Source organism: Porites lutea, chromosome 7, assembly GCF_958299795.1.
Source record: "Porites lutea chromosome 7, jaPorLute2.1, whole genome shotgun sequence".
NCBI lineage: Eukaryota > Metazoa > Cnidaria > Anthozoa > Scleractinia > Poritidae > Porites > Porites lutea.
The window spans coordinates 25,649,357-25,662,865 of record NC_133207.1 but is presented as its reverse complement, the minus strand read 5'-3'; the positions used below and the strand labels follow the sequence as shown (position 1 = coordinate 25,662,865).

General features: G+C 42.2%; 4 protein-coding genes across 4 annotated transcripts in view; 1 reads left to right on the top strand and 3 right to left on the bottom strand.

The window, feature by feature from the left end:
* Positions 1-13,509, bottom strand: part of LOC140942645 (cation channel sperm-associated auxiliary subunit epsilon-like) — a 39,956-nt gene that overhangs the window by 3,729 nt on the left and 22,718 nt on the right. The window contains exon 4 of the mRNA XM_073391581.1: positions 7,822-7,921. Coding sequence (XP_073247682.1) covers positions 7,822-7,921 — 100 coding nt within the window. The remainder of the gene's footprint in view (positions 1-7,821; positions 7,922-13,509) is intronic.
* On the bottom strand, positions 58-5,344 carry LOC140943334 (uncharacterized). The gene is made up of 2 exons (XM_073392415.1): positions 3,813-5,344; positions 58-1,076 (listed from the first exon to the last, which is right to left on the bottom strand). The coding sequence occupies exons 1-2, from the start codon at positions 5,341-5,343 to the stop codon at positions 58-60; spliced, it is 2,550 nt and encodes an 849-aa protein (XP_073248516.1). The 5' UTR covers position 5,344.
* Positions 5,911-6,846, bottom strand: LOC140943333 (uncharacterized). Its single transcript, XM_073392414.1, has one exon. It carries the CDS (start codon positions 6,706-6,708, stop codon positions 5,911-5,913), a length of 798 nt encoding a protein of 265 aa, XP_073248515.1. The 5' UTR covers positions 6,709-6,846.
* Positions 10,344-11,765, top strand: LOC140942647 (uncharacterized skeletal organic matrix protein 5-like). The gene is made up of 3 exons (XM_073391584.1): positions 10,344-10,411; positions 10,884-11,010; positions 11,077-11,765. Exons 2-3 carry the CDS (start codon positions 10,948-10,950, stop codon positions 11,593-11,595), a joined length of 582 nt encoding a protein of 193 aa, XP_073247685.1. The 5' UTR covers positions 10,344-10,411; positions 10,884-10,947; the 3' UTR covers positions 11,596-11,765.

Here is a 13,509-nt window from a genome sequence, read left to right as displayed (position 1 = left end):
TTAAGTCCCCCGCCAAGACTACTAACAAACTAAATAATTGCAATAAACAAACAAAAACTAAATAGCAATAGTTTGAGCAACTTTTAAGCGATCACTAACGGTGTGCTTAATGTATCTGTTCTTTGAAGTGGCACATTTCCAGCCAGCATGCATATCTAGCAGATCAGCGGAAACACTCCGACAAGCAGGATTTGAGGCGGCACCAGACTTTATACTGTACGTGCCGTAAAGAGCAATGTCACCTACAAATGGTTTAACAAATTTCTTAAATTCATCTCTTAGCGTTGAATATGAAACTCCTCTAGAAGCATGAAAACACTCCCTAGACTTAGTTTTAACGATTCGCCTAACGAGGGGCGAAGATGACTCACAAGTTGAAGGGAAAAGCTTAAGTAACCTTTCGGTGATAGAAACTGGGCAAGTAGCCTTATGAGACCTAGCTAGAAAGGACGTATGCCCTTCTCTATACTGATCATTTTTACGTTTAGGAATAAAAAGCGACATGTACTCGTTGAAAATAGAGACATCTCTAACTGTCAAATTGCGAATTTCGTCCATACGAAAAAACCCAGCAAAGCCAACCAAAAGGACGAAAAGAAAACGAATAACGGCAAGCGAACTACTAGAAATATAATATTCAGCGATCCTTAAAACTGTGTCAACGGATAAAGGCTCTTTGGGTTGAACAGGACGAGCAAGCTTCCTTCTTGCACCCTCCAAGGACGACTTAACAAGGGGGTGACCAGTAGGGCATTCTACAATACCGGCCAGACTATGACCCCACTTAATACCATAAACAACTGACTCTATAGGAGATATCCCCGTATTATTAGAAATAGAAACAGCAGTAAGTTCGCTGATAAAGAGAGCAATGTGCAGTGGCTTCGCTGGAATAACTGAAACGCCAATCTTAGAATCTGCCCATTCACGCCATCTGATCCAGCCAGATCTATACTTCTGCACGGTAGAGGGAGCCTTGGACTCAAACTGTAAATGGAGAAGGTCTGGAACAAGCTTGCGCAAGGATGGATCGGCCAAAGAATTCGCTTCACTCCAAATCCCGGATTGGAGAACATCTAAAAATAAAATAAAAGTAGGCAGGAAAAGGCAAAACATTTAAAAATTATAATACAGTAGAAAATATGATGCTGCATCATAATCATGCAGCACGGACAGTACTACAGCGTAAAAACGACATGTAATGAGAAACAACGACAAATGGAAGCCGAACTGGCTGGGCCCAGTAGTGCTGTAAAAAACAGTAAAAAATACAACAAAATAGCAAACATTCGATAAAACAAATGTAGACCAATAAAATAAAACATAAAATAAGGCCAACTGCGTGGTGAAGCGGACATCGAACTCCGAGCCAAGAAGACGCTGCCAAATCAGGCAAAAAATACACCGCCAAATCAGGCAAAAATACGCTGCCAAAACAGGCAAAACAAAGCTGCCAAATCAGGCAAAAATACACTGCCAAAGCAGACACGATAACGGTGCCAAATCAGGCAAATAAATAATACCAAAACGAAGCTAACAAAAGATAAACCTAAAACACCGACAATAATGAGCTGTAAGGGGAGACAAAAATGGGAAAGCTCACCTAAAATCTACCCGCAAAGCTAAAATTTTAAATTTCGGGCAGCCGCTGAACACCGATGAACGCGCTTTGTAAATCTGCTTCTGTCCTGGACCCTCCAGCAAGAGGTCTTCAATACAAGGAAGCTCAAACACTTCTTTAACAAAAGACTTGAACTGGGAGCACAGGTAACCCAGGCTCTGTGATAGTACCACAGTACCGTTCCAGTAAAATTACAGTGTTTGTATGGGGTAAAAATATCATTCTAAAATTTCTAGGAAATACTAAATAAAGATCAATGAAACTTACTCTGCAGTTAATTGTTGTTGTCCTTATTGCTCCAACGAAGTTTCGTGATAATTTGCAGTAATTTGTTCAAATTCACTCTATCTACAATAATAATATACAAGGTAGGAAACACGAGGTGCCATTTTCGCCGACATGCTCTCATTCAACACAACTTTTTCCACGAAATTCGAACTCCAACGGAAAATAAACATGCCAGAATCGTAGAAATAGGATAGCAGCAGATATAGAAACCAATGAAGCTTTCCCAGATAGAGAAACGAATCCCGCAGACTTTGACAAACTCGAAGAATATAATCCAAACACACCGAGAATACGCTCGCCGAAGCAGCCGGGCCAGATCAACGCGCGGCCAAGAAAATGAGGCCTGGGCACTGTACAAAAAAATTCCATCCCGGGAGTCCTGGGGTGACCTTTCTAGGGACCGATACATCATTTGCCCAAGGCCACCCTCCCCTGCTGGAAAAATACTTGATAGAAGGCAATTGTTCTTCCTAGCCAATCACCATTTGCCAGAGCAAACCCCGCACACGCGCCTGAATTTAAATGGCTAAAAAAAAAGTAATATAATCAGGAGAGTCTGCGGAGTTACAAGGCGTCCCATTTCTTTTACTAAGGAATGCAAATAACAGTAATGAAACTAATGAAATAACAACGCGAAATGCTTACAAGGCGGGCTAAAAACAAGGTCGAACAAAAGGTAGATGATGACTGAGATACTGTTGCTGTGAACTCTCGAGCGAAACTATCGTAAATAAACGGTGAAGCTTACAAACTAATGTCAAAAATTATACAGAAAATTGCGACAGAATATGAATTGCGATAACTGAGACGAATGTGAAAGGCACGTGCACTAGTAAACAAAGAACTAGCGCGATTAACATATTTAGCGATTAATGCGGCAGTAACACGCCGACTTCTTGTCAATACAAGTGAACGCTCTATCGGTTAAATATGTGAATCATCGTGATACACCTCTCTTTGAATTTGGTCCTGTTGTACAAATGCCTCGATAAGAGCCAAAATTCACTTATATCTTTTGCTCGTTTTAAGTTTTGTAAATCGTCCTTCGTTGTTCTTTCCTTTGCCCTTATAACCTTGCCCTATTGATGTTTGATAAACTTTCTGAGGACCAGCGCCAGGAGCTGAATATAGTTCGAGAGGAAAATAATCTCTCTCTTTATAACAGGCCATAGTGATTGGCTAGGAAGAACAATGAATTGCCTTCTATCAAGTATTTTTCCAGCAGGGGAGGGTGGCCTTGGGCAAATGATGTATCGGTCCCTAGAAAGGTCACCCCAGGACTCCCGGGATGGAATTTTTTTGTACAGTGCCCAGGCTTCATTTTCTTGGCCGCGCGTTGATCTGGCCCGGCTGCTTCGGCGAGCGTATTCTCGGTGTGTTTGGATTATATTCTTCGAGTTTGTCAAAGTCTGTGGGATTCGTTTCTCTATCTGGAAAAGATTCATTGGTTTCTATATCTGCTGCTATCCTATTTCGACGATCCTGGCATGTTTATTTTCCGTTGGAGTTCGAATTTCGTGGAAAAAGTTGTGTTGAATGAGAGCATGTCGGCGAAAATGGCACCTCGTGTTTCCTACCTTGTATATTATTATTGTAGATAGAGTGAATTTGAACAAATTACTGCAAATTATCACGAAACTTCGTTGGAGCAATAAGGACAACAACAATTAACTGCAGAGTAAGTCTCATTGATCTTTATTTAGTATTTCCTAGAAATTTTAGGATGATATTTTTACCCCATACAAACACTGTAATTTTACTGGAACGGTACTGTGGTACTATCACAGAGCCTGGGTGACCTGTGCTGGGAGGCGCTGTCGTGCAAAAAAGGCCAAAAATAGGCCGAAGGCCACTCTGGAACGATCAAAGTGCCGTAACCGGAGCAGGACGAGAGAGCCCTAACTGAAGGCACAATGTCGCCAATCCTGAGCCAAGGCGTCCACACCGCTGCAACCTGGGGAAGCAAATTTAGAGTTGAACCTCGGAAGCTGGGCATTGTAATAGGACGAAAAGCGATCAATTGTGTGAGGGCCCCATTTAGCGTCGACAAGTCGAAATACCGAGGGATTGATGGACCAGTCGTCTTTATCAATAAATCTGCTAAGAAGATCTGCTCTTTCATTAAGAGACCTAGGGATCCACTGGGCTTCGAGAACGATGCTGTTGGCAAGACAAAGATTGAAAATATCCATAGCCAGGGCCTGGAGGTGAGATTTGGAGCTTCCGATAGCAACTATTCTGGCGGCGGCCTGATTATCAGTGAAGATTTTAACTCTCTTGTGTTTCAGTTGAGCCACGTAAGAAAGCAACAAGTAAAAAATTGCTTTCAGCTCGCGAAATGTAGAGCTTTGGCCGATATCCTCGCTCTCCCAGGAGCCGTCTAAAGTAGCCGAAAATCCTCCGAACGCTACGTTGCTAGCATCGGAAAATACAACGGTATGCGTAGCTAACGGTGGCCTAATAGAATAGCCGTTTAAGCAGTCGATGTTGCAATACCAAAATTTCAGTTCTTGTAAAAGGCTCGGAGGAAAATGAATTATGTCATCCCAAGCCGATCTGGTTTCAATGGCGAAGTACATTTGTCTGGTCAAAAGACGAGAAATTGGACCAACAGCTAACGCAGCTGAAATGATAGTGCCTGCTACTCTCACTAACTCGCGAAATGAAGAGAATCCATCCTGAATCGCAGAATCTAGCAAGCCTTTAAGCTTGAGAACTTTCTTCTCGGGAATCCGGAAACACATTAAAATAGTATCAATAACGAAGCCTAGCCATTCGCCAATTTGAACTGGATCCCAGTGAGACTTTTCCTCGTTACAAAGAAGACCAGATGAAGAGAGCTCTTTACGTTGAATTAAGCTAGCTGCCACGGCAGAACATTTGTCTGGTCGACTCCCGAAACCATCGTCCAAATAAATGAAACTGTTGTGCCCCATAGAACGCCAACGCCTAACTAACGGGCGCATTAACTTGGTAAAACAAAAGCAAGCGCTACTTAACCCGAAAGGCAGTACTGTAAAGGAAAAATATCTGACGACGCCAGAAAAAGGCCACGCGAAACCAAGGTACTTTTGGTGGTCGAGACAAATATCGACATGGTGGTAACCGGACTTAAGGTCCCAAGAGAAAAACCAGTGTCCTTCATCGAGAACTTGAGAAAGCGATCGTAAGTCCTCGTACTTGAATGTAGGTTTTACTAAATAATTGTTTACGTGTCTCAGATCGATAACCAGGCGAAGCTTCTTCCCAACAGCGACTGTCAAAGGATTAACACAATACGGGGGTAATTCGTGCTCAACAATGCAGCCGTTACTTAAAAGCTCGCTAATAGCATCAGCGACAAATTCCGGATGCTGAAGAGCTGATCTATTGTTCTTCAAAAAGCACTGCGAGGGGTACTCGGCAAACGGCAATCTGTAACCGCGCCTAATCATATCAAGGACAAAATCTGGAGCATCTAAAGTCTCGACCCAAAAGTTAAACAAAGATTGCAAGCGACCTTTCACGCCACTGCTTCCGCCTTTCGCACTAAACTCGTCGCCACAACAAGACAATAAATGAATTAAATCACACTCAACTTCATCACAGGTCGACGAGGCGCCATCTAGTCAATCGCGTCGAGAGCTACTCTTCGAAGAATCCGCAGGCTTCAAGCAGGTGGAACTCAAATGACCAAAATCCCCGCACTGAAAAAAGGGGAACACATACAGAAAAACATGAAATAAAATCCATAACATAAAAATAAAAGAACAGTGTTGTAGCGTGTGGCGTTGCAGACCCGAAGGAAGAACATACTGACTGACAACAACTTATATATGAAACGCAATTAACACGTATTACGTAACTACTGAACACTTCATTGAAAAACACAATGAAAATACCAAATTCAGAACGTGCAGAAAACAAATATCTGCTAAACTTCGTACCGCAGATATTTTGATATTCTGCACTAACCTATATGAATATAAACACAAATGCAGCAAATCACTGAGAATATTGGATTATGGCCTGTGCGGTAACGCCATAATCGACGAAGAAAGAAACAAAGATAGTAAAGCGAAAAAGTGCTGGGTACTTATCTTAAAGCAGGGGCCCAAACGACGAGCGGGTCTAGCCTCCGGGCGTGAGACCAAATCGCTGGATGCGTATCTTGACGAAGTCGCCCGAGATGTAGAGGCGGAGCCACTGCCTTTGTCGCCAGAACGGGCACGACGACGTTTTTCCTTAGCGACCTTTCTCTCAGCTCTCCTCTCGGCCCGGTAAATTCTCTTCTCATCATCTGAGTCAGAGGCGAGTTCGTCGGATAGATACTCATTGACCGTCGCCCATCCAAACTCGCTCTTGTCGGCTAGCTTTATTGCTTTAACACGCTTGGACACTAATTCCGTACCTGACTCCAAAGCAGCCTTAGCTTTTTCATAAGATTTGTGCTTCAGTGCGTCGGAAGCTTCGTCTAGCTTGTCCAGCGCCTGGAGGGAATGGTCTAACTGCTGCTGGTTACCCTTTCTCTTGCACGTGTAATGCTCGCGACGCGCCTTCTTAACAGCTTGCTCAACGGACGAACTGTTTTCCTCTGAAAAACGCTTGGCAAAATCGGTAAGCCGAGATTCAATGACCTGTGTAAGGTTGTCGGTTAAAGAACCTATAGAACGAGTAACGGCAGCCTGTATAGCAGCGCCAATAAAAGGATCTACGACTTCAGGGTTCGGACGAGAACGAACATTGCTGTCCTCCGCGTCACTCATGTTAAACAGAACAGTGTTGTAGCGTGTGGCGTTGCAGACCCGAAGGAAGAACATACTGACTGACAACAACTTATATATGAAACGCAATTAACACGTATTACGTAACTACTGAACACTTCATTGAAAAACACAATGAAAATACCAAATTCAGAACGTGCAGAAAACAAATATCTGCTAAACTTCGTACCGCAGATATTTTGATATTCTCCAATAATCCGTTTCATTTTTTCTTTGCTTCGCTTCCCTTCCTGCCGAAAACCATCGTCAACCTTGTGGATTTGTTGAAGTGGCTATATCACGCTGTTCGCTATATTTTTAAAAAGCTAAATTTGTCTTCGCATCAATGGACTTCCAAAAATACTGGCGCAGTTTTGTTATTTAAGACTCTATTTAGGCAACGAAACTGTTTCCTGTCGTCTCAAGTTGTTATGGATGGCAAGGATGGAGATGGATTGAAACTTGAAAGAGTTGGTCCAACTTTTTCAAGTTTTAATGCTATTCCTGCAAAAATCACCCTACACTTGCCACAAGTCGACTGCGTGAGCGCCGAAGGCGCGAGGGACGGACGCCAAGCGAGCGAATGCGAGCTACGTAAGTCGCGAGACTACTTAACCAATAGTAACCGGAAACGGGCTTTGAGAAAGGCTAAAATCACCCAAAAATTATTAACAATTATTCCTCGAGCCCATGAGGCCGAAGGCCGAATGGGCTATTGACTCAGAGGCCATGAGGGCGAGAGGAATAATTGTTTTAGTAAAATCCAACTAGTTGGTCAAAAATATCGAGACAAAACAACTTAAAGCAAGAGTTTAATCCTTTTTTGCCGCCAAAAATCCAGCGCTTTTTGCTACTAGTGGGCTATAACATATAGCCTCGTAGTAGCTCAACCAATCAGAACGCAGCATTAATAATAGACCACTAGATGGATTTTACTATTTATGCTTAGTACTGTCTGATGAAATTTATATGATATCAGATATCTTCTCCATAACTTTACAAGAGCATTTTGTGTATGGGCGAAGACACTTGGTAATGACTTCACCACAGAATTGACCTAAAACAGCGATAACTTCGTGGCAGCCCCTCGCATTCAGTGGAACCTTCTAATACACATGAGTAAATCTGACAATTCTCAATGATCACATCAAGTTCGTCTCTTGCGCGCACCTCTGTCATAGTTGCTGTGTAACGGTAATCTGCCCTTCCTGTTTCTTCCCACACTACATAGTCTGTGTGCACCTCTTGTACAAATCTGTCCTTTTCATACCTAGAGGATAAATAATTTATTGGCGAGTTACTACGCATATTACCGTAAATCCTCTATTAAGCCCTCCCCTCTCTAATAAGCCCCCCCCGCCTCCTTTTTGCGCAGGAGGAAATTTCAGAATAAGCTCCCCCTCCCGCTTCTCTCAATCCTTATTCTTCACAAAAAATTAAAGTGGACTGATCAGTTGTGGTTTATTCAGGCTAGAAATTCATTCATATTGTTTTTGGTCTTCGGCCGCATGACCTCCAACTTCAAGTGCTTAACTTTTTCAACTTTACGCTCTAGTTCTCATTGGAGAATGGTTACCATTTTCTTATTGTTAAAAAAAGCAGTATAACGCCCGGGAACCACAAGTCCGTCCTCGAGAAACCTTGCTCCAGGCCCCCCTCTCTATTAGGACCCTTGTCAAAAGTGCTTGAAAAAAATATGCCCCCGGCCGGGGAGCTTAATAGAGGATTTACCTGGCTCGTCCCCAAGCGTCTCAAGTTGTCTCTGCTCCTTAATCATTTAATAGGGAAGCCCTTGGGTTATGCAGGCGGGCAAGATGGGAAGGCGAGAGTCTTTCCCTTCTTCCTTCCCGTCATCCCCTTCGTTAAAGAGCCTGTTCTAGTCTTCCACGCCAAATACTTATAATGAGAGACGACTGGGGACGAGTCTATGGATTTACGGTAATCAGAGTAGCACAACCGAACATTAAGTACTCGCAAAACTCGCAATCGTGATTGAGGTTTAAAAACTCTCGGCTTCGCCAGCTATAGGTTGACGATGGTTTTCGGAAGGAGGGATTTAAATAGACTGACCAAAATAAATAATTACGAACTGAAAGACTGAAAAATTCAGTGGTGGCAGCGCAAGAATCATGGGAAAATAACGCAAAGGCACCAGGGAAGACCCCTTGCGCCTTGACTACCGCTTGGGTACGAGGCAGGTCCGTAAGCAAGCTCGAGCTCTCTCCTGACTAGTTCAATCGATGAAACCGATAATCGATAACAATTGAAAAACTCGATGAAAATTAGTTATTTGTATCGATGTAAGCCCCTTATTAAACGCATCGGCAAAAACACAGCTCGCTTCCTAAACGCTGTCTCGGGAAGAACCTGTATTTTGCATTTACAAGTGTCAACAATACACAGTCCTTAATGAAAAAGATAAAATCAAGAAATCGATAAATTCAATACCTTAAAAGAGCAGCGATGGTTGTGAATATCGATTTCTATCGATTGATCGATAAAATCGATTATCTTTAAATTTGAATTATCGATAGTTATCGATTTATCGAACGGTTTTCCGATATCGGTTTTTATCGATTTAATTAGTCTGGGCTCTCTGGAGATACATGCAAGCAGGCGAGTAGCACTTGAAAGGAGATGCGAACTTGCCGTTGGCTCGCGCTTTTTCTCGCGGCTCGCTTTACGCGCCCCTCGAAATTGAGAGTTTTTTCCCGGGCTAAATCAATACTGAACTGACCATCGGATGATAGGGGATGTTAAGGGCTGAACCGTCCCCAGTCGTCTGTCAATATGCTAACTATCAAACCGGAACATTACCTTTGAAAAAAATTTGCATAATCGATATTAATTTGATTGTTTTGACTCCAGAAGTTTGTTAGATTTTTTTTCAGTCTACAATTTTAAATTGAGATTTGTTTTCAAGCGTTCTTGAATTTTCTCTGATGCAATGTATTTTAGAATAGTGAGCGGTTCTTCCTCTGTAAGCGACCGCGGACTAGGAAAGAAAAGACAGGTAGAAAATGAATCCAAACTGTTCATTCGCCTTTTGTCTAAGCGATTTTTATGCCGACTTCATCTCAATTATTATTCAATTCAATTCAATTCTTTATTTCACACTATATGGGATAGTCTTTTGTCCGTCCAATTTGCCTTTATATTTGGCGCAAAGTTGTCAAATATAAGGTCGTTCTTTAAATTTGCGAAACCTAAGGATTTAGGAAATGTGTACAACAGAAAACACTTCAAGACAAAGCAGATTAGTACGCTAACTAAATTGTAAAGTGAAAAATGAACTTCACAAATTCATGACGCGGCAATACGGACGAGATAATTTTCTTGTCTATCTTTTGTTAATAATATCTTATTATTACCAACTCGTGCGGGTGTCAGTATTCTATTAGGCCATAGGACTCCTTGCCGGAACAAACTACACGAGCTAATTTCCAAAAATGCGTTCGTTGTTGGTTTTTCTCGCCCATATGGCCATACTATTAGTTGTCGCGAAGGAACAAATAACTCTCCCTAAAGCTTGTAATGCCATCAAGAAGTTGAAAAAGAAACTTGACAAGCTTGCACAGAACTTGGAAAATCTAACTGCACTGATCAGAAAGACTTCCACTCCGGGTAAAGAGCTGACCTAAAATATTTCAGCATTAATTTTTGGCTAAAAGTGAATTTTATTCCCTATCTTACCGGAAATATTATTTTTCCTTATAGGCATTCCCGCCTCCTCTTGCAAGGAACTGTATGATAATCACGGGTAAGTTTACCGGTCGGCTATATGATGCGTCACATACATGTTACAAGTACTTATCTTTTGCCAGTTCACCCGAAGTGTGTATTTAAAAAACCTCCAAGAGAGGAGATAAGGTGAAAATCGCAATCATGGCTGCTGGGCTAAAAGTTAGGGAAATAGAAAGATAGCAAAATATTTTACAACAAATGTAATTTACACGCAGCAAAAAAGTTTCGAGAACGCGCACCTTAGCGAAGCGAGAATGGAAGACGCTTCATCCTCCTAAAATTTTAATCAGATGTTTTAAACCAAAAACAACAAAGAAAAGTCAGAAATTGGTCAAAAATGGATGATTAGGCTCGAAGCCTCTTATCTTGCTGGGTTCAACGATAAATGGACGAAAGGAAACTTTGCGAGACGATGTTTCTCGCATGACATTTATTGACAAAGATGAAGAGGACTGTTCATTTTTGTCCCTTAAATTTTTCTCCATCAGGTTAACTACCAGCCGAGTGTATACGCTGAAGTTTGATTCGCACAAGTTTTCTGTTTACTGTCACATGGGAGACTTTGGATGCGGAGATGGAGGATGGACGATGGCCATGAAGATTGACGGCACAAAGGTACAAGTCTTTCAGCTTATCACCTAACTGTGATATGAATATTTATTTTACGATTCTCGTTCGTAGAAAACTTTCCACTACGATTCTCATCTCTGGAGCGAAAAAAATCCATACAACATTGCAGGAGGGAGAACTGGGTTTGATTCACAAGAGACTAAGGTGCCGAGCTACTGGAAAACACCGTTCTCCAAGATCTGCCTCGGTATGAAGATCGGCCACAAGATAAGATTCTTTACCATCTACAAGCACGCCAACTCGCTGTACTCGCTAATCGCTGACGGCCAATACCGCGCCACCTCACTGGGTCGAATCACGTGGAAGTCGCTGATTGGTCCACAGGCATCCTTACAAAAATACTGTAACAAGGAAGGGTTCAACGCTATCTGCAGCGATAAACCACATTCCAAGGCAAGAATTGGTATCACCAGTAATAATGTGAACGATTGTGTCTGGTGTGATTCCAGAATCGGTTTTGGTACAGGAGGACATCATGACGACACAAACACGTGTGGAAATGAGGCCACATATTCTCCAGACAACGGAAACAAGCACATCAAAACCATGGGCTACATCTTGGTTCAGTAGTAAAGAACCCGGAACTTTCCCATGAGCTTTAAAATTTTAGTCGGTTAGTTTAGCTCAAGTTTTCTCTCAGAAGAAACAAAATCCACAGTGGGACATAGGTGCCACTCGGGTTAGATGACCTTGTAAAGATTGCCTTATATTCTAAATAAAGTGGGGAACAATTAAATTCATTGTTTTTTAAATTTGATATCAATCAGAGAGACTTTTGTTACGGTGCACTAAATCAGATCCTCGTGATGACAGATTACCTTGAGGATAAAAAGTCTAACAGCGCAGGCTTTGTAAAGCATCAAACAATTAAACAGTTGCAAGCGATTCGGTGCTATCGAAACCCTTGAGTTTTCTTCAAATACAGGGAAAAAGGTAAAGAGTCCTTATTTTACGTCGGTAGCTCGAAATAGTTATATGACAAACAAACCTGAGGCCGAAGGTGCGCTTAGTTCACCCCTTCCCCTCCCCAATCTCCATTACCGGTATTTAAGCTACACGGAAAGGAAAGAAGGTCGAAAGAAGGATTCGTGGTTAACACCTGGGAATCGAACTCGGGACCTCCCATACAGAAGGCCGCCTACCAGCCATTCCTGCTGTCGGAAAGGCTTTTGCACAATTTAAGAACACTTTTGCACAATTTTATAATTAAATATCCTCATCTGACGAACAATATAAATGGTAGATATTTCCGGTGACCTTTCGTAGATGAAGAAGGAGAAGAAAAGCAGATCAAAAATCATCTGAGAAAGCGTTGAAACGGACATGCAAGAATACCCACGCCAAAAAACAAAAGGGAACCAACAATAGTCTTTCCAACACCCAGTAAGGGAACCCTTTTTTTTCTCTTCCTTCCGCGAGTCGCCTTTTCTCGCGGGAGGTGATTTGCGTGCACGCTTGCGCTCACCTACGGTCGCCTGAGGAGAATACAGGACTACTGGTAGGCTGAGCAAGACTCAGCCACGATTATAGCCAAACCAGCTGATTTCCTGTGTTTGCAAGGATGCCTAAATCGTTTTTGTTGAACACTGGCATACAGCATACTTCACTTTGTTAATTTTTGAAAGGAATGAAGGATAGCCTGCGTTGCAGACCTAATCTAACCCCGAACGAGAAGTTCGATTCCGTCCGTGGCGGAGGCAACTTCACTTGAAGATGCGTGCAAAAGGACACGGTACTCCTCGATGATGTCTTCATAGAATGACCTGGTACATGAGTTTGTGAGCCTTATTGCACCCAGGCACCTCTGTGCTTCATAAATTTCGGCCCCCGCACATTTCAATACCCTGACTCGCGTTATAGGCGCGCAGTTAGTTTAGACTAAATAGACAGATTAAGATTCACGTTTACGGCAAACGGCAAACGTCAGTTGAGAATTTCTCAGAATAGAAAATAAGCAGATAAAAACAGTCCAGAACGATTCTTTTGGATAAAACTGGCATAAATTTACCTATTTTTGTGTAGAAGCAATAAACAGTAAACGAAAAATAGGGGGAAAACTTGGTCACGTGGTACAAATTCACGTTTGCCGTTTGGCGTAAACGTAATCTTAATCTCTCTAATGTTGTAAGTTACTGCGAAAACAATCTCTGTCAAAATGGTTATAAAAATATACCGCGTGCAGATTAGCGAGCTAACCAGTAGAGAACCGTTAATGCCACCACAGTTGGGCAATGAAACATCTTGGGAGTAACAAAGAGGTGCTCGTTTTGAAAATAACAAAAATGACTCCATTTTTTTACGTTTGGGTCGAAAGAATGTGGTCTTAATACCGAGGTGGTTGTATGAGCACAGTGGTCGTTGAGCGAGGTTCCATTGTATCAAGAGCAGTTGTGTTTCTTATGCACCAACTCCGCTAAAGTTAATTGGTCCCTTACTTTCCTCAGGGAAAGTAGAGTACTAGAGTGAACAAACACACGTGCGCAA

What these genes read in the sequence shown, in the direction of transcription:
- LOC140943334 (XM_073392415.1), bottom strand. Translation starts at nt 5,343, where the DNA reads ATGATTAGGCGCGGTTACAGATTGCCGTTTGCCGAGTACCCCTCGCAG. An exon ending in TTGGCGACATTGTGCCTTCA is followed by an intron (nt 1,077 to 3,812) that starts GTTAGGGCTCTC and finishes TTTTATTTTTAG; the next exon opens with ATGTTCTCCAATCCGGGATT.
- LOC140943333 (XM_073392414.1), bottom strand. Translation starts at nt 6,708, where the DNA reads ATGTTCTTCCTTCGGGTCTGCAACGCCACACGCTACAACACTGTTCTG.
- LOC140942647 (XM_073391584.1), top strand. Translation starts at nt 10,948, where the DNA reads ATGGGAGACTTTGGATGCGGAGATGGAGGATGGACGATGGCCATGAAG. An exon ending in TGAAGATTGACGGCACAAAG is followed by an intron (nt 11,011 to 11,076) that starts GTACAAGTCTTT and finishes TCTCGTTCGTAG; the next exon opens with AAAACTTTCCACTACGATTC.